General features: G+C 40.8%; 1 protein-coding gene across 4 annotated transcripts in view; it reads right to left on the bottom strand.

Annotated features, from left to right (window-relative positions):
• sorcs1 (sortilin related VPS10 domain containing receptor 1) overlaps positions 1–25,590 on the bottom strand; it is a 597,151-nt gene that overhangs the window by 369,218 nt on the left and 202,343 nt on the right. For all 4 annotated transcript variants that reach the window (XM_062976277.1, XM_062976275.1, XM_062976278.1 and 1 more), the window contains exon 2: positions 457–524. In XM_062976277.1, coding sequence (XP_062832347.1) covers positions 457–524 — 68 coding nt within the window. The remainder of the gene's footprint in view (positions 1–456; positions 525–25,590) is intronic.

The following is a 25,590-nucleotide window of genomic DNA, read 5'->3' as shown; positions in this document are numbered from 1 at the left end:
TTTACTAAATGAGGAAATGGGAATATCAATTTGTGTCTCTGCCTCATGCTTTGGTGTAACAAACTATAAGGCAGGTGAGGGTGTTTTGCATTTTGCACCAATGACATATAATTCCATTTTTTCTAAACAAACTGAAAAGTATCTATCACAATTACAGTACATTTCAGAAATGAGGTAAAATTATTATTTTTTGTAAAAGAAAAGTTAAATGTATAAGTTGCTAAGTAGGTCTTTGAATTACAGCAGTAACTAATTATACCGCCTTTCTGTCACCACTAACTCTGCTCAATCCAGCTATTCATCCACATAAAGAATAAGAAGAACCTCAAATGATCATACTGGGATACCTCGAAACTTCCAGCACATAAGAAATCCAATTAAATCTAATGAAAGGACTATACCAGAGTGTCCAGATTGAAGTCAGTTCGTAATTAGTAGCTCAGTTTATCTACGTACCTCCACAATGAGCTTTCCGTGATACTCCCCAGGTTGTAGTCATACAGCTTTGTCAGAATTAATATCACCTGCAGGCACAAGAAGAAAATCATAGTTAGTCTCTAACAATTAGAATCTCATAGAACTGATATGACCCAGGGGAAGGCTTAGACTGCTGTTAATGGGTGCTTAACATAATTAAATGAATTGCTTGAGCATTTGCTTAACTGATACGGGAAATGTCTGAAGAGACGTCCGCACAAATCAGAATTTTCCCTGCCAGAGTCTGCTGCACGTGTGGCAACTTCTCCCAGGAGACAAGGAGGAAAGAAAGGGCATTTGCTTCAACAGTCAAAGTAAATTAAATAAAGCACTACCACAATGTGGTGTTTATGATAGCATGACTGGACTTGATGTTGGAGGACTTGTACAGGTGAAATGTCCTTGAAAGTTTAATGGATTTGTTTGTTTTTATTCTGAGACTACAAATCCATAGAAAAAACTACTTCATACTGCAACAGACCTACAGAAATGAGAATGACCGTAGATTGAGATTGCTTTGAAGGTCTGTTTGAAGACCTACAACAAGAGGTAGCCATCCTTTCAAATAATGCTCTCGCTATTAATAAATATCCCCTATATTTAAAATCTTTCCTCATGTAACAATTTCCAAGCCTCCCATACATATGATTTCACCCCCCCCCCCCCGAACTACTTTTATTCTTTGCATTTGTTTCCATTGGGCTATATCTTCCTTAAAAGACTCCATATATAGTCAAATTAGTCTACTAGAAGAAAGTAGTTAGAATGGATGCAGTCTTTCTTAAGGTAGCTCAGCTCACAAAGGATTAAAGTACACTGGGAAGACCCAAAGTGCTCATATGATTTGAGTGCTGGTATAGGATTCTGGGAGACAAGACTTTGAATCTCTGCTCAGACATGGAAACCCTATGTATGTCCTTAGACAGATCATACCCTTTCAGAGGAAGGCATTATGCAACAGCCACATTCTTTGGAGTAAATCTTGCAACAAATACCTTACTATTGAGTCTCCATAAGTCAGACTCCACTTGAAGACACATGACCACAACAGCAAAAGCAGCAGCATACTAAAGAGATAGTTGTATAAACGGATAAAAAGTGTGAAAAACTATCTGGATAATGGTGTCCAAGAAAACAGAAATGCTTGGAAAACTGGAAGCCAACCTAAAACAATGGACCCGCATAGGCGAAGACACAATGTATGGTATTCTCTCAGATGTACTACTTTGATACCTCAAGCATAATTAAAAGCATGCCCTTCACCTCCTTCAACCCATGGAAAATTATATTTGCTACTTTTAATAACTAATATAGAACCATTGCTGTTGCTTTATTATTCTGATTAAAAGGGAGTAAAGGGAAGAATAAAGAACAATTTTAAGGAGGCAAATTTGTGCCAGTCAGAGTATATTTATATGTGTAAATTGACTCTTTTCTCTTTTTCTTCCTCACTCTCTCCGAATTTCTGTGACTACACTTTATTACGAGAATGGGTTTCTTTACTCTTCATTTTACTGTTTGTCTAATTCCATTTTTCACTAACAAACCTTTATTTTTCTTGCACACGTTAGGTTCCCACATTGTTTTTTGTCATCTTTTGAAAGCTGGGGTTCATTTTCTATTGTTTAATTTATTCCCAATGATGTTTTGAGCTACTTTTTTGAGACTATGTACTTTGTTAATGAACAGATTTTTAATAAATTGTGCAGTTTTATTTTATTGTATTTTATTTTGTTCTGTACTATTTTACTTTACTTGTTGGTGAGGTTCAGGTTTCACCGTATATGCTTTTCTAACTATACTTTCCATCTAAGGGTGAAATTTTCATCTTAGTTTCAGCAAACCAATTCACATCTTTTCCTAATTTTTAGGCAAAACTACTACACACTAGGAAACACAGTAAACTGCAATTAGTGCAGCATGGTGGGAGTTTTTAGAAGTGCAAAAACAAAGTTTCAGGAATAATTGAAACACACACACACACACACATCACTATAGTTGCTAAATATATGCTCTATGGTCTTTTGCTTTCTGTCAGTTTTTGCATGTCATAGGCTGATGTATACCCCCCAATTGTGATGTAAATTCATATCAATTTTACTTGAAACTGTCTCTGCTTTTCTTGGTTTAACCTCCTTACCTCATAAATATTGAAATAACAAGTTTTTTTATTTTAAAAACTAGAGTTCTATTGATGATTTAAAAAAGACATATTAGCCTTTTTCTCCTGCTGACTCTCATAGTGTGGTTATACTTTCACCTGAACTGCTGCAAACTGCCAAGTGATACTATGCCATGTCTGTGGACTTGATCTCTCATCATTACCTAAATAACTTGGGTTTCATCACCGTTTTCCATTTTGTGTTTCTAACACAGAAATAAAACTGTCTGAGAATACTGGATCCACAACAAATCCCTGCAATGATGTACTACCTCAACAGACAGGATACTTTCCCCATTGTATGCTGCTTGTTCTCCCCTTTCAGGACGTGTACTTCCGGTCGGCTCCATCCAAAAAGAGGCGAGCAAGTGGCATATGCCACCATTGTAGCATCACAGGAGCCTTTCTGCCTTGCCTTCCAGCAATGGGGGGAAGTCAGTCAGCAATGCTGTAAGTCATGTGATGCAGTGTGTGGAGCAGCAGGCTCTCCACGCCTCCTGTGTAGCAAATCCATGGGCCTTTGTGATGAGGTCTGTACTGGAAACTTCTTTCCACTCTAAGAAACCATGGATGAGCACTGTTCAGTACTGCATCCCATCTTTGAAAAACTACCCAATTGGATTTCCATTTCCTCACCAGGATGTCAAATCATTTCTCAAATTATAACACTTTACATCTATAGCATTCTAGCACAAATATATATCATTTAATTCAAACAACCTTGATGCTATCAGAGAGCCTTCCATCCTAGGATTACACTAAAGGTATTTGACTTTTTCCATACATGTTATCAGTGTCTAGCAGAGTTTATGTAAATATACAGAGCTTTTTGTACAACCACACTTAAATTCCTTACCATTGTCTTGAGGTGCTGGGACTTGGAGTCTAACAAACTTTGGAAGCCACATACTTCCAATGCCTCATACTGAGGAGGCTCCAAGAAAAGGGAAAATTACAGGACACTTTGCCACTTGGCTTTGGTGATTTTCAGCATGCCACTAGGAGCCCCTGATGGCGTAGTGGGTTAAAGCCTTGTGACTTAAAGGTTGGGTTGCTGACCTGAAGGCTGCCAGGTTCGAATCCCACCCAGGGAGAGCGCGGATGAGCTCCCTCTATCAGCTCCAGCTCCATGTGGGGACATGAGAGAAGCCTCCCACAAGGATGGTAAAAACATCAAAACATCCGGGCATCCCCTGGGCAACGTCCTTGCAGACGGCCAATTCTCTCACACCAGAAGCGACTCAGGTTGCTCCTGACATGAAAAAAAAAAAGCATGCCACTGTGAAACAACCACATACAAAATTAGACTTGTGCACAGATTTGATTTGGTTGGTTCCTTTTGGCCAATCCAGCTTGTTCGGTTTGTTTGCTTGAATGTCAAGGGCTCAGCCGTCACATTTTTTTCGACTGACCAGGCAATGTGGCAGCTGGTCACGACTCCTCCTCTCCTATTGGGCATCATGTAGGGTCAATCTGAATAGAACGCTGTGACAAGTCTTATGCAAGCCGTGTCTATTTAATGGGGTAAGCGCCTCCATTGCTCTAGAGACAGAAGGATGTTTCCTTAACCCCATTCCTCAAACCCAGGCTCTCTTGAAAGGAAGAAAGAAAAGGGCCCCAGGAAGGGTGCTTCCTTAACCCCATTCCTCAAATCTGGTCCCCCTTGAAAGGAAGAAAGGAAAGGATCCCAGAAATGGAAAGGGGAGCCTTGTAAGTTCCCCATTGCCACCAGTGGGCCGGATCTTTCTGGATCTTTCAGCTGCCTAGCCAAAGACGGATTTTTTTTCCCATTAGCCGATACTCAGGAGGCGTCCAAAAATGGATCTGGGTATCCAATGAAATTCAGATACCAAAAATGGATCGCTCTTCAGCCGAATTGCACAAGCCTAATACAAAGCTCTCACACAGAAGATAGGACAGTAGTGCACCTGAAACTACGGATATACTTTAAGTAATCTCTTGGACGGAGGTTTTGCTAAGCTGCTTTGCAGGTTAACAGGTTCAGTTGCTGACAGGGCCCTTAATTCCTGCTACAGATGGATGTGAGACCTGGCGCATTTCTAGCTTGACTTCATTATTTAGTTTACTACAGTCCTGTATCAGGAGAGCAACTACCAGAAATGCTTTATGTGCAAATGCCCCTCCCTTCCCCTTTTCGTAGCAGGGGATTTATAGGCCTATTCAGGGAGCAGAGCAGCAACATAATTCTGTATCTTCAACAAACAGCCGCCCTGCCGCCACTGATAAGCTTTCCTAGGAGGGTGGTGATTGAAATGTAGCACTTTCCAAGCCTTAATTGGCACATGCGTTAGTCAGGCATATGCACTCTCTGTGGGAACACCAGATGACAGGGTGGCAAGCAGCCTGACACCTAGCACAAGTTTAGGTTTTCTTTAAAGAAACAAAATTAAAATGAGAATGAGTCATCAACTTTTAGGATATCAGGCTTTGAGAAAATGAAGAATAGAAATACTGGGGTCTTCACTTGTTATTAGCACTTTATCTCTGCTGTGTTCGACCACACACTTGGCACCGCATTGCTTCAGCTGCCGTTATGCCAATAAACCCATGCAAGCCAATCATTTGTTATGATTTATGTGCCCCACCACATAATTCCCCTGAGCAGTTTGCAGACAAAAGAAGCAGTAGGACTCAATTCATCACAAACCCAAGTAAGAAAAGCTAAAACTACTAGAACTACTGCACTAATTTGACTAGTTCAAAATAAACATTGAAACACCAGCTAGGACATCACTTTATGGAAACAAAATCAGGTTATGATCTCAAACTATTTTGACAGAAAGCAACATCAAATGATGGGGTTAAAGCTGTTTGGAATGAGGTTTCATTGTCTTTCAAGACTCAGGTTCACAGATCTCCACATTCACTCTGGTTAAGCAAACAAGACCCCCATGAATGTGAAAAGCATGGATAAAGAAATTGCTTTTTTAACCTTAGAGAACACATCTCTAGGAATTTCTAGGTCTCCCAGCACAACGCTATGATCAACAACAGCTGAATATAGAATTGCATTGAAGTAATGTGTTCATTTTAGAAATCTCTATGTTCTCCCACATGGCTGGAGGAAGTTGACCATAAAATCACACTGTAGGACCTGGAGAATCTTAAAATGAATATTTAAAATCAAATAATGAATAATCAAATCTGCAGAAGTCAAAACCACAGATGTAGAGAGATGAATATACTATTTTTATAGCCAGAGGTGAAACACAAACTACAAATGTTCATGTGGATGACAGATGTGGCCAGAGTAACATATACTTAAGTTTTGACTATTGCTATAACACAATCCATGTGTAAATGCTCTGAAGACTGTCCAGAAACATAGGCAATTGCAGAATACTGCTGCCAGACAACTGACCAAGTACAGTCCTAACCCTTCAACATTTCAGATCCATGACCAATGTGGCCAAGGTACATCAGAATGTGATCAATATGGAAAAAGTTATATATTGAGGATTTTTTAAAGTTTACAAAAATCTGCAAACTGCATACTTGGATCAGAAAGAATGTGATGTTTTAATGACTCAGGTGTGAGAAAAGAACAACTAATTCTCTCATTCAGCCTATAGAGTTTTGGGTCAAAGAAATTCATTGGATAAGATAAAACAAGAAGCTGATGTACAGAGCTAAAACAAGCCCCACACAAATTAAAATTTACAGGCTTTTATATTGTTATCCTATTTGAACTGGGTAGCCACAAGCAGCAAGATTGTTGAAATAGCAGAAGAGCCTCCAGACATGAAGGCAAACAAACCCAAAAGTGGAACTGAATGGGCTCTTGTTTCACAAATTATTAAACTAAACCAAGCAATTCTGCACTTGTCCCTGCTGTCCCACTCCTTTCTGAAGCGTTTGTTTTTCCTCTTAAGAGAGACATTATGGAAAAACAATACCATTCTATGTGCATTTAATTAGGCCTACACTGTAGGGACAAACAGAACTATCATTGGGTTGTTGTATGTCTTTCGGGCTGTATGGCCATGTTCCAGAAGTATTCTCTCCTCACATTTCGCCCACATCTATGGCAGGATGCCTGCCATAGATGTGGGTGAAACGTCAGGAGAGAATACTTCTGGAAAATGGCCACACAGCCCGAAAGACATACAACAACCCTGTGATCCCAGCCATGAAAGCCTTCGACAACAGAAGTATCATTTCCAGGGCTTCCACGTCTTTCCAGTTAAGATGGCTGTGATGGAAAAACTGCTGAATTCATAAGGGTTGGGGATTTTGCAGCCATCCCCAAAACACAAATACAAAACTAGTGGTTGAAAATTGAAAAAAAAATTACATTCAGAGACCTCTAAGTGTCTCTCCATTACAACATTGTTTAAGAGGTCTGCAGAACCTCCTCCCCAAATGGCCTAACCAACAAGCAAGCAAGCCAGCCAAACAATAAATGAATAAAGATTACTGGACTTCACAACTGAAGTTAAAAATGTGTAAACCAGAGTTGCACATTCTTATTCATGACTGCTGTGTATTCATTAGAGTAGTGAATATGTAGGAATCATGAAAGGATCCCAATCCAAACTGACAGGGCAGCTGTTGCTGCAGGCAACAAGGGTCTGCTCTACTATAATCTGGACACAAAACACTGGTGTTTCTAGTCTCTCCTTTTCTTGTGCAGGTGGAAATTATGGCAGAGATCCTACTTCTGGCAGTTGCAATAGAGATCTCTGGAGAGAGGGCTGGGTGGTTTTTATGAATGCTCCCATTAGAAAATGCATAAAGATGTGGATAGACTACAATTCCTAAAAATCGTAGATCACTCCAAAACCCGCCAGTATTCAAAGTTGGCCACATTGAGTCTGTGTACCAAGTTTGGTCCAGATCTGTCGTCGGCTGAGTTCAATGCTCTCTGGATATGGATGAACTACGACTCCCAGAATGCATGGTCAATCACCGCCAAACCTCAGCCAGAATTCAAAGTTGGCCATATTGGGTCTGTTTGCCAAGTTTTGTCCAGATTCGTCATTGCCTGGGTTTAGTTTTCTTTGGATACAGGTGAACTTTAACTTCTGGATTCCATGGGCAATCATCAATAGAACCCTGCCTGTATTCAAAGTTGGTTATATTGGGTCTGCGTGCCAAGTTTGGTCCAGATCTGTCATTGGTGGGCTTCAGAGTTCTCTCTGGTTGCAGGGTGAACTACAACTCCTACACAGGTGGGTCAGTTTCCCCCAAACCCCTCCAGTAAGTTCTGTTGATCATCAGGGTTCTGTGTACCAAGTTTAGCTCAGATCCGTCATTGCTGGGGGTCACAGTGGTCTCTAGAAGTGGGATCCAATAGGAAAGCTGCCACAAACATACACCACCGCCCACATACATATATAACATTCACTTTTATTATATAGATATAGATGTAGATATAATTTATGACAAAATTAAAGAGATGAATTATAAACCAGTATATGATTCTAGCAGCAAGATTGGTTCATGCTAGAAGTGGAAGAATATTGAACTCCCAACAAAAGAAGGGTAGATTTCAAAAGCTTTTGAAATGGCAAAGAGGGTCAAATTGTCTATTTTGATCAAAGAGATTTCTGTGGATAATTTTCTAAAAGACTGGGAACTATTTTTATCTTTTATAAAGAGGAAAAAGGAATAACTTGTGGGATCTGAAAGCTGAGTGCTATTGTTTGATTTTTTATCAGAATTTTACATTAAGTCCAGTAGAAATGGAAAGTTTATTTTACTTTTTATTAATGTCTTCGACTGATTGGGTGGGAAGTCAACTATTAATATGTTTAAGTGTGTGGAGATTGTAGATTAGAATAGCGATTGTTATGCTTAGGATTCTGAGATTTGTTTCTGAGTTTTGTTTTGTTTTGTTTGTTTCATTTTTCTTTATTTTTCCCCACTATTATAATGCTTGTTTCGTTTTAAAATGGAATAAAATGCATGTGAAATGCATGCGGGAATCTTCAAGCAGAGCATACAACATTTTAGATTTGATATTAATATTTCTTAGATCTCATTGTGTGTGTATGTGTGTGTGTGTACATGGGGTGGGGGTTAGGATGGGACCCTTTCCATCAGTTCACACAAGCAAGATCACACACCATATATATCAGGATGTGTGCTTTACTTATATTTTAATTTTTGCATGACATTTAAATGGTTTTACACCATTAATGTAGTAAGTGCTCTGGTAGCATACAAGTGAAATAAAAAATCATCTTTCTATTGCAATAGCTTTCAGAATAGCCCAATCTACAAACTTATTTGCTTACCCACACTGTATTATAACTCCGTGGGTGACTAAATCATGAAAAGGTTGTTAAAATAGTAGCAGTCTGAATGTACACACATCTTTCTCTAAGTCAGTGGGTCCTCAGGTGTTTTGGCCTACAACTCCCAGAAATCCCAGCCAGTTTACCAGCTATTAGGATTTCTGGGAGTTGAAGGCCAAAACATCTGAGGACTCCAGGTTGAGAACCACTGCTCTAAGAATCTATGCCCTTCAATGATGATTGTTGGGCATCTCCCCCATCTTTGTTTTAATGAAATGTATAACATTTAACATGTTCTCCATTTAATATATTTTTAACAATAGCAATCTAATTGACAATCAAAGTGATATACATTGATAAAATAAAGAAACAGAGAAAATAAAAAGAGAAAAAATAGAAATATAAAAAGACATATAATTAAAACGAAGTAGAGTCTGATAACCTCCCCATGTTAACTATCATGAAAACAAAATGTATTATTCTACCATTACAGATCCATTTAATTTGTCCCACTAATTACTAATAACCATAGCCACAGATTTTTTATTTCTCAAAAACTCCATAAATAATTCTCAATATTCAAAAAAGGCTTCAATTGGCTTAGTGTGGTTGCTTCACAGCTCCAGGGATTCTTGGTTGACACTGATTTTCTGGATCCGGCACAGTCTGGCTTCAGGCCAGGGAATGGTACCGAGACAGCCTTGGTCGTCTTAGTTGATGATCTACGCCAGGAACTGGACAGGGGGAGTGTGTCCCTGCTGGTTCTGCTGGACCTCACAGCGGCCTTCGATACTGTCGATCACAGTATCCTTCTGGGACGCCTTGCGGGAATGGGACTTGGAGGGCCGGGCTGTGGCGCAGTCTGGAAAGCAAGCCAGCTGCAACAAATCACTCTGACCAAGAGGTCATGAGTTCGAGGCCAGCCCGTGCCTGCGTCTTGTCTCTGTCTCTGTTATATGTTATGGCATTGAATGTTTGCCTTTATGTGTGCAATGTGATCCACCCTGAGTCCCCTTTGGGGTGAGAAGGGCAGAATATAAATGCTATAAATAAATAAATACTGTTCTGCAGTGGCTCCGGTCCTTCCTGGAGGTCGGTCCCAGATGGTGTCATTGGGGGACACCTGCTCAGCCCCACAACCGTTGGCTTGTGGTGTCCTGCAGGGCTCTGTATTGTCCCCCATGTTGTTTAACATCTACATGAAGCTGCTGGGAGAGATCATCAGGAGTTTCGGGGTGCAGTGTCATCTGTACGCAGATGATGTCCAGCTCTGTCACTCCTTCCCACCTGTCACTAAGGAGGCTGTTCAGGTCCTGAACCGGTGCTTGGCCGCTATGTCAGACTGGATGAGGGCCAACAAATTGAAATTGAATCCAGACAAGACAGAGGTCCTCCTGGTCAGTCAGAAGGCCGAACAGGGTATAGGGTTAGAGCCTGTGCTGGATGGGGGTCACACTCCCCCTGAAGGTGCAGGTTCATAGTCTGGGGGTGATCCTAGACTCATCGTTGAGCCTGGAACCCCAGGTCTCAGCGGTGGCTAGGGGAGCCTTTGCACAGTTAAAACTTGTGTGCCAGCTGCTACCGTACCTTGGGAAGCCGGACTTGGCCATGGTCGTCCACGCTCTTGTTACATCCTGTTTAGACTACTGCAACACACTCTACGTGGGGCTGCCTTTGAATACTCTTTGGAAGCTTCAATTAGTCCAACAGGAGGCAGCCAGGTTAATAACTGGAGCGGCGTACAGGGAGCATACCACTCCTCTGTTACGCCAGCTCCACTGGCTGCTGTTTAGCTACCGAGCACAATTCAAGGTGCTGGCTTTAGCCTATAAAGCTCTAAACAGTTCCGGCTCAGCTTATCTGTTCAAACGTGTCCCCCGCTATGATCCACCTCGAAGCTTAAGATCGTCAGGTGAGGCCACAGATGCGGCTGGCGGGGACGAGAGACAGGGCCTTTTCAGTAGTGGCTCCCCGCCTATGGAACGCCCTTCCCATTGAAGTCAGGCAGGCTCCCTCCCTCCTGTCTTTCCGAAAGAGAACAAAAACATGGTTATGGGACCAGGCATTTGAGCATGAGTAGCAGCAAAAATGAGATATGAATATATGACCTACTGACAGACCCCACCTGGACATGGAAAGCGCCTTAAATGTATATTTAAATGTATAATTATGTATATTTTAATGTATATTCTTAATTTTATTGTAATTTTTAATCTCAATGATTTTTAAATTTGATGAAAGCTGTTTTTTGTTGTGTATGTTTATATTGTAAGCCGGCCTGAGTCCCCTGATGGGTGAGAAGGGCGGGGTAGAAGTGATGTAATAAATAAATAAATAAATAATTTTTATCCTTCACATAAGGATTATCCTTTAGAATCCATGTTAGTTTGGCAATTTGAGTTAGCTAAGTGGTTTTAACAACCTGTTCTTCCATTCTACACAATCTATTCACAAGTTTAAGCAAACCATGTTCTTGCTGATGTTTGCATGTATTGAAGAATGGTCCATATTTATTGTATCTAGTCTGTTATCATAATGCCAATGAGAAACATTTCTGGTAACATAACAAAATATACCTTTACCGTTTTAGAATAAACGTACAAATCTGAGACCAATAATATTTAATCTTCTTACACGTTATCAAATGAGTTATTTGAAACTTACTATGGCCTATACCTATACCAGTGATGACAAACCTTTTAGAGACCAAGTGCCCAAGCCCCAAGGGATGGAAAGAGGTAGAGGTGGGGTAAGTGGTTTGGAGGGGTGTCATACAGGGGGTGGGCAGGTGGGGGTGAGTGAGGGGTGGGCAAGCGAGCAAGGGTGGACAAGTGGTTACGTGTGGCATTAGTTCGCCACCACTCGCCTATACCATCAATTGGGAATGATGGGCTACTGGAAGGTCTACTTACTGCCTGCCAGGAAGCATTTAACAAAAGAAATTTACAGGCATACATCATGCATTTTACGAGTGCATTTTTATGTGATGTTCCTAGAAGGTTTCTATTTATTCTTTCTAAAGCCCCAAGGGATTGACTGTTTTACACAATTTTCAAGTTTTTCACGCAACCTTATCAAGTCAATAAAGTGTCACCATATTGAACCAGAAACTTAATAGTCTGGCTAAGCTTCTCTGACACTAATGCTCTTTTCCCACTGGCAGCTACATTGGCCACTTTTAGACACTGACACTTATCTAGAAAGAGTAGCTACTATAATCTTACCCATTTTCCTTGTTTAGGAAGAGCTTTAATTTTGTCTAGAAATAAACTATTTTATAATTTAAGATATGAAATAAGCAAAAGACACAGAAATATCACAGCCATGCTATGTGTGGCTATTTTTGATGGAGCTATTGAGGAACAATGTTTGGAAAAACAAGACAGGAGATGTCAATTGACATACAATCCTATAATGTTATGGTTGAGCCTTATGGCTCCGATACTGGGAGACGTGGTCGTAAGACTCCTCGAGAGTCAGACTCTCTTGAGGAGCGAGAAAGGAAATGGCTGCGGGACTTATTTGCAGAACCAACAGACGAAGACTCCTTTGAGGGTTTTACCGAGGGAATGGAGGAAGAGGTGGTTAGCTCAGAGGAGGATGATATGGAATGGACTCGTGTGATTTGGGTGTCACCGGCAATACTAGTGTGGGAGGCGACTGGCGGGTTGCAGGATCGGACCCGTGGACGAGTTGGAGGGATGGAACGGGATCCACAGCTGGGGATGCTGTGGGGCATAGTCAAAGGTGTGTTAGCTCTGATGAGGATGATGATGATGAGGCACCTGGAATTAGGGTAACAGCTGACAGCGATGAGGAGTTGTAAACTGGCATAAAATGGGGTTTAGAATCCAGGGCTAATTGCGTTGGGCAAGGTAATCTGGACGAACGCTTGGGCTCTTGTTGGGAATTTCCTGAAGACGGGTGTGTTTCGTTTGCTGAATACGTAAGTTACCAAGGACACTGGGCATAGACGGCGGGAGGAACTGTGTGGGCTTTTGTTGTGCAACCTGTGTTTAATCTTATTAGCTTGGACCTCCGTAGTCTTCTTGACGGACATTAATTGCCTATTCTGGATTGACGCTGGACTGACTGACTGACTACGACCTCGGACTACCCCTTCTGTGGCTTTCGGTGGAATTGGTGAACCAAAGACATCTGTACCTGGCTTTCGACCTCGGACCGGACTGGGACCCTGCTGACCGTTGTTACCCTGATTGAAGTGCCTGGATCCGGATTCCGGTTGTTGCACGGAGGAGTAACAACCTTAGTTACTCATTTGCAGCTTTCGAGTAGCAGAGAGGAATCTGCTGCCAGCTATTTATGTTCCTTTAAATCCTTGTTTATCTACTTTTGTTTGTTTAAATTGCCAGGCTGAAGTAAGCATTTTCTGTTTAACCCGGATTAAACTCCTGTTTAATCCGGTTTATCTTTTGAACCACTTTTGGTACCAGCGGAGTCTTTTTTGTGTATCTTTTACACTGAAGGCAAGTGTTTGCCTAGCCCTTTGTTTCATACGGGCACTTTTTAGTTCTGTAACTTTAATAAACTGTGTTGAACTTTATCTGGTGGCGTTCTGTCTATGACATATAATATTGGAAAATGTAGTCCGGTGAAAAGATCTTTACGTTCTATTAAATTCATATCTATTCCTTTCTATAGCAGAAAGGTGTGCTTATTTGAGCCAGTAGAAAAGGCATATATTAGCCCCTCCCCTGATTTTGTAAATGAATCCTAAATAAGTGTTTCAAGCATTCAAACAAAAATCAAAATATTCCCCCATGCTATAAAATAACAAAATCCCTTCGTTTAAAAAAGGATGTCTTTTCTATCATGCTTGCTGCTGCTGCTCAGTCGTTTAGTCGTCTCTGACTCTTCGTGACCTCATTGGACCAGTCCACGCCAGAGCTCCCTGTTGGCCATCACCGCCCCCAGTTCCTTCAAGGTCAACCCAGTCACTTCAAGGATACCGTCCATCCATCTCGCCCTTGATCGGCCTCTCTTCCTTTTTCCTTCCATTTTCCCCAGCATCGTGATCTTTCCCAAGCTTTCCTGTCTCCTCATGATGTGGCCAAAATACTTCATCTTTGCCTCTAATATCCTTCCCTCCAGTGAGCAGCCGGGCATTATTTCCTGGAGGATGGACTGGTTGGATCTTCTTGCGGTCCAAGGCACTCTCAGGATTTTCATCCAGCACCAGAATTCAAAAGCGTCTTATCTTCCTTCGCTCAGCCTTCCTTATGGTCCAGCTCTCACATCCATAGGTTACTATGGGGAATACCATTGCTTTGACTATGCGGACCTTCATTGCCAGTGTGATGTCTCTGCTCTTCACTGTTTTGTCAAGGTTGGTCATTGCTCTCCTCCCAAGAAGTAAATGTCTTCTGATTTCCTGGCTGCAGTCTGCATCTGCAGTAAACTTTGCTCCTAGAAATACAAAGTCTGTCACTGCCTCCACGTTTTCTCCCTCTATTTGCCAGTTATCAATAGGTGTAGTTGCCATGATCTTGGTTTTCTTGACGTTTAACTGCAACCCAGTTTTTGCACTTTCTTCTTTCACCTTGGTGATAAGGCTCCTCAGCTCCTCCTCGCTTTCGGTCATCAGAGTGGTTTCATCTGCATACCTAAGGTTGTTAATGTTTCTTCCAGAAATTTTAACTCTGGCCTTGGATTCCTCAAGCCCCGCATGTCGCATGATGTGTTCTGTGTACAAGTTGAATAGGTAGGGTGAAAGTATACAGCCCTACCACACTCCTTTCCCAATCTTGAACCAGTCTGTTGTTCCGTGATCTGTTCTTACTGTGGCTACTTGGTCTTTACACAGATTCCTCAGGAAACAGACAAAGTGACTTGGTATCCCCATACCACAAAGAACATGCCATAGTTTATTATGATCCACACAGTCGAAGGCTTTAGAATAGTCAATAAAGCAGAAATAGATGTTCTTCTGAAACTCCCTGGCTTCCTCCATTACCCAGCAGATATTAGCAATTTGGTCTTTCATTCCTCTGCCTCTTTTGAACCCAGCCTGGACATATGGCAACTCTCGCTCCATGTATTGCTGGAGTCTGCCTTGCAGGATCTTGAACATTTCCTTACTGGCATGGGAAATAAGTGCCACTGTACGGAAGTTTGAGCATTCTTTCGTGTTTCCCTTTTTTGGTATGGGGATGTAAATTGATTTTTTCCAAGCTGATGGCCATTCTTGTGTTTTCCACATTTGCTGGCATATGGCATGCATCACCTTGACAGCATCATCTTTCAAGATTTTAAACAGTTCAGCTGGGATCCCATCGTCTCCTGCTGCCTTGTTCTTAGCAGTGCTTCTTAAGGCCCATTCAATCTCACTCCTCAGGATGTCTGGTTCTAATTCACTCACCACACCATCAAAGCTATCCTCTATATTATTATCCTTCCTATACAGATCTTCTGTATATTCTTGCCACCTATTCTTGACCTCCTCAGCTTCTGTTAGGTCCCTGCCATCTTTGTTTTTGATCATGCCCATTTTTGCCTGAAATTTGCCTCTGATGTTTCTGATTTTCTGGAAGAGATCTCTTGTCCTTCCTATCCTATTGTCTTCTTCCACTTCCATGCATTGCTTGTTCAAAAATAGTTCCTTGTCTCTCCTGGCTAACCTCTGGAATTGTGCATTTAATTGGGCATATCTCCCCCTATCGCTGTTTCCTTTCGCCTTCCTTCTTTCTTGGCCTACTTCCAGTGTCTCAATAGACAACCATCTTGCCTTCTTGGTTTTCTTTTTCTTTGGAACGTACTTTGTTGCTGCCTCCTGAACAATGTTGTGGACTTCTGTCCATAGTTCTTCTGGGACTCTATTTATTAAATCTAGTCCCTGAAATCTACTCTTCACCTCCACTGCATATTCACTGGGAATATCTGTGAGATCGTATCTAATTGGTCTGTGTATTTTCCTCATTCTCTTTAGTCTGATTCTAAATTTTGTAATAAGAAGTTCGTGATCTGAACTACAGTCAGCTCCAGGTCTTGTTTTCACTGACTGGATGGATGTCCGCCATCTTTGGCTGCAAAGGATGTAGTCAATCTGATTTCGGTGTTGACCATCTGGTGAAGTCCATGTGTAAAGCCATCTTTTAGGTTGTTGGAAAAGAGTGTTTGTTATGCACATTGAGTTTTCCTGGCAAAATTCTATCAGCCTACGTCCTGCTTCATTTTGTTGTCCCAGACCATGCTTGCCTGTGATCCCGGTTATCATTTGACTGCCCAAATATCATGCTTACTACCTGCAATGTGTGGATGGATCAGACTGCAGGCAGCTACGAAACACATGCGGGTTAATCTAGATTAACCCGAGGAAGGCTGGTTAATATGGCTTTATCCCAAGTTAATATAGCTCAGGCAAAAGCCCAAATCCTGCACTGGAATTCAGGTTCCCCCTTAGATTATGGCAGTTCACCTACAGCCAGTTGCTATGCGGAACTGACTTAGGTGTCCTGACAAGCCATCCCAGGCTCCCTGGGCTCAAACAGCCCAGAGATATGTGATGACTGTCCCCTCCTTCCCCCTCCTCCCATTTCACTGCTGGCTACACAGTGACAGGGCAACCAACCTTATGCTGTGGGCTTCCTCCTTCTCCTTCTCTGTGTTGAGACTCACAAAAGGGGGTGGGAAGAGGAAAGGGGTGGTTCCCTGTATTGGCACATATAAGTTTAGTAAAAAAAAATCAACCCCAAAACATGGTTGATTTATCACTGAATATGTGAATACTGTACTTTAAATTTTATTTTTAAAATAACTGCCCCCTATTCTGAGTAGAAGAACAAATGGCATGATCTTAGTCCTTCTTGAGAAATCCCCCCCCCCCCAAATACACATTCCCCTTTAATACTTCCACCATGGTGCCACCTTTGTCTTTTATGAGTGCCTCAGTGGAAAAACGATGGCAGCCAAGGGCTTTCTCTTCTCTGTGGAATGATCCACAGATCATTATATTTGAGGTTGACTTATAAATGGGTTTATACAGTTAGTCTGCCATTTCCATACAGTTTCCAGCTCGACTAGATACAAAATTAGACAAAAGTTACTTCACAGAAAATGAAATGAAATATGGTACACACTAAGTGCTAGTATTCCTTCTCAAAGAAGAGTGAATTTTCAAGTATATACAATGTAGTATATGAAATTTGTTGTTGCTATTTTATCAGTGTGGAAACACATGCTCAGAAAAGAAAGTGGTTATCATGTTTAATTTTCTAATACCCCAAATTACTCCACCATTCAACTATGGGCTGTCATCATCATGCAATATATCACAAGATGATTTTAAACTCTTACTGAGCAACTAAGTGTATTTGCTCCAACAAGTAAACAGACATCTCCAGTTGTGGTAAACATAATGCTTATCTAAATCTTATTCCTACTCATATTCCAAACATACTATTGTCAGTCTGTTTGTTAAAAAATGTACAGAATTGGGCAAAGGCCAATTACGTAGCAGAGGTACATTGATCTATAACAAGGGTAGCCATCATATATCTCGACATATTGGACTGCAATTTACAGTAGTCCTAGCATAACCACTAAGAAAGAAGGCTGGAAGATAGTTTCCAACAATATCGGGAAGCTTACATGATTACCAGCCTAGTCTATTTTGCATAAATGTTTCCTGATGACATAGAGTTTGATCTTTCTCGTGCATTTTATTTATTTCAGGGCATGTCTTGCATTTTAGTAATGTTTATATATACTGCCCAAATAAATTTAATTATAGGAAAGCACAGAGAAAAAAAACTATAAACAGATTTCTATCTTTGGTGTAGTCAACCATGAAACTTTTAGGAAGCATACTCTTCATAAAAAGGCAACTCCTCTGTTACTGCTGTTATTCTTTGATGAGTACATTTGAAAAAGGCTCCCATGTGTCTATCATGCACCATATGAAAATAAAATGATCACAGAAAGAAGGTTTCTGGTATTTCAGTTTTCATCTAGACTGCTGTGTTAATTCAAGCGGTGGTGGTGTTTTCTGTCCTATAAAGTTCTTTAATGGGAAAAACAGCACATCTCAAATAATATGAGTCAAAACTAAATGAAGATAATTTCATGCAACCTGGAAGTATCTTTACAGTCTAACCTTAATGCCACCTCCTCCATTTACTAGAATGTGTTCTGCAGGGAATATTTATGGCTGTGTTTAACAGTAACTTCTAGAGCAAACTTGGTAGTTTTAATAGCTCCTATAAACCCTAGACTTGGAATTTTTCTAGGTAGAATTTGAAGCAATATGACCATTTTTTAAAAAATGCTATTCTCTAAAGGAGAGCAGCAACAACAAAAATACAAGAGAAAATGTTAGTGAGAAAGACCTTATTTAGAAATTGAACCACTTGCTGTGAAGGGGGGAAGAACTAATGCACAGGATGAAAGTTTTGAAAATTGCAACCCAAGATTAATGTGATGTGTGTATAAGCATGTGTGTGTGAACACCTAGCAATCCGATTATTCTGAGACCTCCTAAGGCACATGAAAGTGAAAATTAGCATGCAATGTATAATTAATTTTGTGCTTTACTGATGTTTAAATAAATGCCTTTCATGAAAAGACTGAGTATTCAAGCAATAAATCACTGCTTAGTTCTCTGTCAGGAGAAGAAAGATATCACTTGACAGAGTTATTGAATTCAGCTGTATGGTCATGAAGTAAATTACAACTCAGATAAGGAGGTGGAATATTGTTCCTGACCAATACCAGCGTGAAAAGAGGAACATATTTTGTAAATATGTTGGTCCAGGAGTGGGACAAGATGAAGAAAAACAGCAATGACAATCATTTGATATACATTTGTCTGAAATATACTAAAATGTAAACAGATATTCAACAATTTGTGAGGCAATTACTATAACAAAGGTTTTACCTGACCAGATTATAAATATCATATTCCCTCAAAATAACAGAAAAGTGGTGAATTTACTCCTTCTATTACTCCGCTACCTTTATTTCTCCTAAACTTAGTTAAAAAACCAGTGAGTGATTCCAGATTGGAAATGAAGATCAATTCATAAGCGAATACACTGATGTAAACCTTTTTACACATACACAGGAAAATGTAAAACATAGACTTCCAAGACTGAAAATCCATGTATAATTTGGAATCATCTTTCAAGAAGCCAGTATTAACTAACTTCATTGACACGTGTATGTATGATGGCCTACGTATGATATGAAGTATCAATTGTGTTAGCTATAGTGCAGCAGCAATATGAATTATTCTTATCAAATGAATTAAAAAGTAAAATTATGTATAATAGGCATAATTTCTTTGAAAACGCAGATAAACCTGGAAGGGTCTTGGCATAGCAAATGCAATATCATAGAAAGAGGCCATTGATAGCCAAGATAAGGTTCAAAGGAGAGAGAATTACGAACTTAAGAAGAATTCAAAACGTTTTTGAAGACTACCATAGAAACCTCTACAAAAACATAATGATAGATATTTAAAAATAGACCAATATCTAGTTGATATGAAGGTCACCAAGCTTTCAGAAGGTATGAAAGCAGACAAGGATAGACAAATTACATGGGAAGAACAGAATACAGCAATAGATAAAGCTAAATTAAATAAAGCCCCAAGTCCAGATAGATTCTCTGCTTTGTTTTATAAGATGTATATAGAAGAATTAGGTCCATTATTGCTTTGTACGATGAACCAAGTGTTCCAAAAAGGAGAGATGCCAGAGTCTTGGGAGGAAGCAACTATACTTCTTTTACCCAAACAGCACAGAGACATGGAGCAGTAAAGAACTATAAACCAATTTCATTGGTTAATAACAATTATAAATTGTTTGCAGAAAATTTAGCAAACAGGCTGAAACAAATTTTAGCCAAAATAATACATGGGGATTAAGCAGGCTTCCTCCCAAGTAGACATCTGAGCCAAAATGTGAGAATGATGATAGGTACAAAGAGTATGATGAAGAAGACCCAAGCAGGGTCCTAGATGCGGAGAAAGCATTTGATAATGTGAGCTGGGACTATATGATTAAAGTACTGGACCATTTTGGAGTGGGTCAACACTTGAGAAAGGCCATAGGAGCAATCTATTCATAAAGTATCAATTGTGTAGAATCAATCATATTTACTGGATAAAAGATATCAAAATGTTTTATACTGGTGTCTGAATCCAAAAGATAGATTAAGGCACAAAGAGATGGGCTCTAATCCAGTACCAGTGAGTTAATGAGCAGGAAAACAAACAGGAGCATTTTATGTGGGATTACTGGAAGGGATAAAACAAGGTGATGTTATGCCTTTTGTTTTTGGTTTAGGTTGTTTCTCTGAATCACCTGGAACTCTTTGTACATTTTTTCTTGCTATGGATGACAACTCTATGTTTCTCTTAGAGCACATTATCTCTGGTTTGGCCAGATTTTACTCGTATTCTAAGCATGACAGTCAGCTTTTTTTCTTGAACATCATTTCACCTGGATTACAATTTTTCATTTTTTCAGAGTGAATGGAATAAGTGGTAGAATGCAAGAACCAAGAGACTGCCCTGCAAAGCTGGTGTGTTGAAAAGTAACAGTGTGGAAAGGTAACATTTATGTGGAACATTCTAACACCAAGTAAAGATTTGAAACTGGATCTCCTTTTCCAAGTCCAGCATTTTAGGTATTACCATGTATTCGTGCTCCTAGATCAGTTGTAAAAAAGAATAGTATAAAGGTTGAAACAATTAGTTGCTGTGAATTTGCATGGTCAGATTGCTTTCTGAACGTTTGCAAGGATTTGAGGGAGGAGAATATGGCAATTTAAGGCAAGGAGCTACTGCTAACAAGATGGGAACAACATTGATGCCCCATCTACACTGCCATATAATCCAGTTTGAACAGCATTATAATGGTCAGTGTAGACTTATATAATGCAGATTGAACTGCATTTAACTGGATTGTATTTGTCTACACTGCCATATAATCTAGTTCAATGAAGTTAATCTAAATTCTGAAACTGGTTTATATGGCAATGTAGATGGCTCCTGAGAGAATTAGGTAGTCACTACCTCTATACCCTCTGCAAGCTCATGACCAGGTACTTTTGTTACCACCTAGATAATACTAAGAAACAGTGGCAAGATACTGCAGTGTTCTCCAATGTGTATACATCGTTTTTTCAGATTGAGAATATAAGATGCTACACCTGCAACAAATCAAAGAGGTTGTTAACCTGACAGAGGTAAAGATACAGTAACTTGAGAACTTTGGCTCTTTGGAGAAAATAAAGTGGTTTTGGAAAAAGCAGAGAAGAATCTCTTGGAGGAGCAATGGGGAGGGTGGAAATATCTCTAGGGAGTAGTATGAATGCAATGAATAAAAACTAAGCAAGAAAGAGGGCTCATTTTTCCCTCTGCTGAAAATAAGTTAATACAAGCCTAACACACTCTACAGAGAATATGTGGATGGAAAATGGAGCTGCAGTGACAGCTGTCTCCAGCTTTTGGTGTATACTGAAGAGTGGATGGGAGGTATTGGATATCTCCTGCAATGTTAAAAAATAAAGATATAACTGGATTGATAGAGGCACACCATAGTAGTTAAAATCCAGTAATAAACAAAAAAGCCATCAATTTTTTGCAAGGCATCCCATAGATACAATTCTCAAATAAAAATGCCCTTGGTTTTACTGTGATTATTTAACTATTCAATACCGTTAACTGAAGTTATCATTAAATAGTCACAGGAATATTTATATACATATCATACATTCTGGCTCACATCAAGGTATTTTCTTGCAGGAACAGAAACACAATATCTCAGGAAGTGTGATGCCTTCCTTTGCAAAGATCATGGCAGTCAGGTTTCAAAGACTCAATAAGACAACTGACCATAATCTCTTGCTTCTGTGCCATGATAGAGTAAATAGTGAAGTGAAGGAGGATGCAACCTAAAATAAGTAAAGACACAATACAACAAAACTTTGGCCTCATCTACACTGGCACCATACTGCAGCTTCGTGATTACTTGAAACTGAAGCAGCCACAATTTATTATCTCTGCTCTTAACTGTCACTTTCCCTAATTTTTTGTTCTGTATGCCTCTGGAATGCTGATGCGCATAGCTGCTGGAAATGGTAAAAATAAGCTGCATAACTGGTTCAGTGGGTGATTTAGTCACCCACCTAGCCTCAAACTACTTCCAGACCTGTCAAGTTAATCATGTGCACAGAGATGCTGGTTCCTTCCAAACTGATGCCAAGCTGTATTATAGTGTCAGTGTATATATGCCATTTGTTACCTCCACAGAATTAAAATCTCTGGGGCTATGCATTAATTAGAAAACCTTATAGATTGGAGAAATGGAAATATTTATTTTATTGTCCTAAGGTACCTGGGGGCAGGGGGAGAGAACCAATGCAATTGTTGACCCAAACAGAAAGTTCTACCAAAAAGATCATAAAATAGTTGGTCAGTAAGCAAGCATTTAGAAAAGAATGCCTTGAAAAGTAAGAGTCAACATGTGTGTGTGTCTTTTTAAAATCATGCCAGACTAATCATGCCTCCTTTGTAAAATTAAAACATGTTTCCACAGGGTTGATAAATCAAGGAAATGCTTTGAATGCAGTGCAGGGCTGTCAACAAGTTTTCCAGTGATACTGATGGATAAGCTGGTCAGATGTGGGTTAGAAAATGCCATTATTTGGTAGATTTACACTTGATTGAAAAACTATTTCCCAAAGGTATTCACAATGAAGAGCAGTGACAAGTGGAGTGCCACTGTATTCTGTTCTTTCTTTATAACCTATTTATATTTATATGACATACAGAAAATATATATTTAATGTATTATCTCATATATTATTTTCATTAAAGGGGAGAAGAGGCATGCATTGAATTAACAAATAACACCAAACAAAGAGAGGAATACCTAATTTAAGCTTGCTAACTGAAACATTCACACTTGGTTTAGACTAGTGGTTCTCAACCTGTAAGTCCCCAGGTGTTTTGACATACAAATCCCAGAAATCTTAGCCAGTTTACCAGCTGTTAGGATTTCTGGGAGTTGAAGGCCAAAACATCTGGGGGCCTACAGGTTGAGAACCACTGATTTAAACAGACAAGGGTTCTTTCTCCCACCTTGGACATTCCACAGGTATATATACACTCCACTTGCCTCACTGCCAGGCATGTAGCTGGGGGGGGGGGTGTTGAGGGGCTTCAGGGTGGTCCACGAGAAGGCCTTACATTTATTATTTAAACTGTTATGTTTATTCATATCATGATCTGATCACCATGCTCAATATATCCCATATACATGGGGGTATTGGGATAACAATACAAAAGGTTTGCTAGGGTAGATCCTCTCTCACTCAGACTCACCCCCCCTCCGAACCAAAATCCCAGTCCCCCCCCCCCCTCCGAATCAAAATCCTGGCTACGGGTCTGCTCACTGCCAACAGAATTTCTAAGATGCCAGCCACAGATGCAGGTGAAATTTTAGGACAGAATGTTACTGGAACATGGCCATGAAGCCCGAAAAACTCACACTAACCCACTGATTCCAGCCATGAAAGCCTTCAACAATACAAAGAGAGGAATACCTCAGAAGACAGAGACATAATTCAAGACAACTACAACAAGTTAGAGCCTAGCACAATGAACAACATCAAAATACGTTCTACAGTTAAATATAAGGCGGATCACAACTTGCTTGAAACCTGCATACAATTTTAGAGGTTGTAAGGGATCAAAATCTTCACTAATAATAATAATAATAATAATAATAATAATTATTATTATTATTATTATTATTATTATTATTATTATTATTTTATTCTTATACCCCGCCCCATCTCCGCAAAGGGACTCGGGCGGCTTACATGGGGCCAAGCCCGGTCATGACAATATAAAAACAAGCAGTTAAATAAATCAAACAACAATAAAACAAGTTATAAAAACACATAAAATACATCATGATAAAATCATGGATAAGATCTGTAGGAAACTGGGCTAAAGTGCTAGTTATGTCGATATCATCAGGGGGGAGTGGTTATCCAAAGTGTCGTAGCCATCAAAAGTGCTAGGAGAGGTGTACAAACGAGACTATTAGTAGAAGGCGACTGGTCAATCTTATTAGATCAGTTGTCAAAGGCCTGCTGGAAGAGCCATGTTTTTAGGCTCTTCTGAAAGGAGAGAAGGGTAGGGGCCTGACTGATCTCCCTGGGGAGCGAGTTCCAGAGCTGGGGGACCACGACGGAGAAGGCCCTCTCCCTTGTCCCCACCAACCGTGACTGCGACGGTGGTGGGAGCGAGAGGAGGGCCTCCCCGACGAGCGAAGAGATCATGCGGGTTCATAGGGGAAAATGCGGTCACAAAGGTAGGTGGGTCCCAAACCGTTTAGGGCTTTGTAGGTAATGACCTGCACCTTGAATTGGGCTCGGAAAATAAACGGCAGCCAGTGGAGCTCCTTAAACAGTGGCATTGAATGTGCCCTGTAATTTGTTCCGGTTTGGCTGCTGAGCGTTGTACTAGTTGCAGTTTCCGGGCCGTCTTCAAAGGCAGCCCCACGTAGAGTGCGTTGCAATAATCCAGTCTAGAGGTAACTAAGGCATGGACCACCATGGTCAGATCAGACTTCTCGAGGTACGGTCGCAGCTGATGCACATGTTTTAATTGTGCAAAGGCCCTCCCGGCCACAGCCAACACCTGGGCCTCAAGTGTCAACGCCGAGTCCAGGAGGACCCCCAAGCTGTGGACGTGCGCCTTCAGGGGGAGTGCGACCCCGTCAAGCACAGGTTGCCACCCTATGCCCCAATCGGACATACAACTGACCTGGAGGACCTCTGTCTTGTCAGGATTAAGTCTCAGCTTGTTCGCCCTCATCCAAACCAACACAGTGGCCAGACACTGGTTCAGTATCCCAGAGGCTTCCTTGGATTTAGATGGAAAAGAGTAGTAGAGTTGGGCATCATCCGCGTAGAGATGGCACCGAACTCCAAAACTCCGGATGACCTCACCCAACGGTTTCATGTAGATGTTAAAGAGCATGGGGGACAAAATAGAGCCTTGCGGGATCCCACAGGTCAATGGCCAGGGGTCCGAGCAGGAGTCCCCCAGCTTCACCAACTGAGAGCGACCCTCCAGGAAGGACTGAAGCCACTGCAGAGCAGCACCCCCAAGGTCCATCCTGGAGAGCCGTCCCAGAAGGATACCATGGTCGATGGTATCGAAAGCCGCTGAGATGTCCAAGAGAACCAGCAGGGTCACACTCCCCCTGTCCAGTTCTCTGCGGAGGTCATCCACCAAGGTCATCTCGGTACTGTAACCAGGTCTGAAGCCAGACGGCGAGTGGTTCAGAAAATCAGTATCTTCCAAGAATCCCTGGAGCTGAGAAGCGACCACCCGTTCCCAAAAAAGGAAGGTTAGAGATTTGTTTGTAATTGTTGTAGGTTGGTCAAATCCAAGGAGGCCTTTCTTCAAGACTGGCCTCACTATAGCTTGTTTTAGGAAGATGGAAATTTACCCTGCTCAAGAGAGGCATTAATTATCCTCACAAACCAATCTAGTAACCCACCACTGGCCTGTTTTAAGAGCCAGGATGGGCAAGGGTCAAGGGCACAGGTGGTTGCCCTCACCGCTCCAAGGATCTTGTCCACGTCATCAGGCTGTACAAGCTGAAATGAATCCCACAAGCTCGAACAGACAGATGCCTCAGTTACCTCCCC

The sequence above is a fragment of the Anolis carolinensis genome, chromosome 3 (assembly GCF_035594765.1).
Source record: "Anolis carolinensis isolate JA03-04 chromosome 3, rAnoCar3.1.pri, whole genome shotgun sequence".
Taxonomy (NCBI): domain Eukaryota; kingdom Metazoa; phylum Chordata; class Lepidosauria; order Squamata; family Dactyloidae; genus Anolis; species Anolis carolinensis.
Note: the sequence above shows the minus strand (reverse complement) of the source record. Positions and strands in the feature narration are given on the sequence as shown.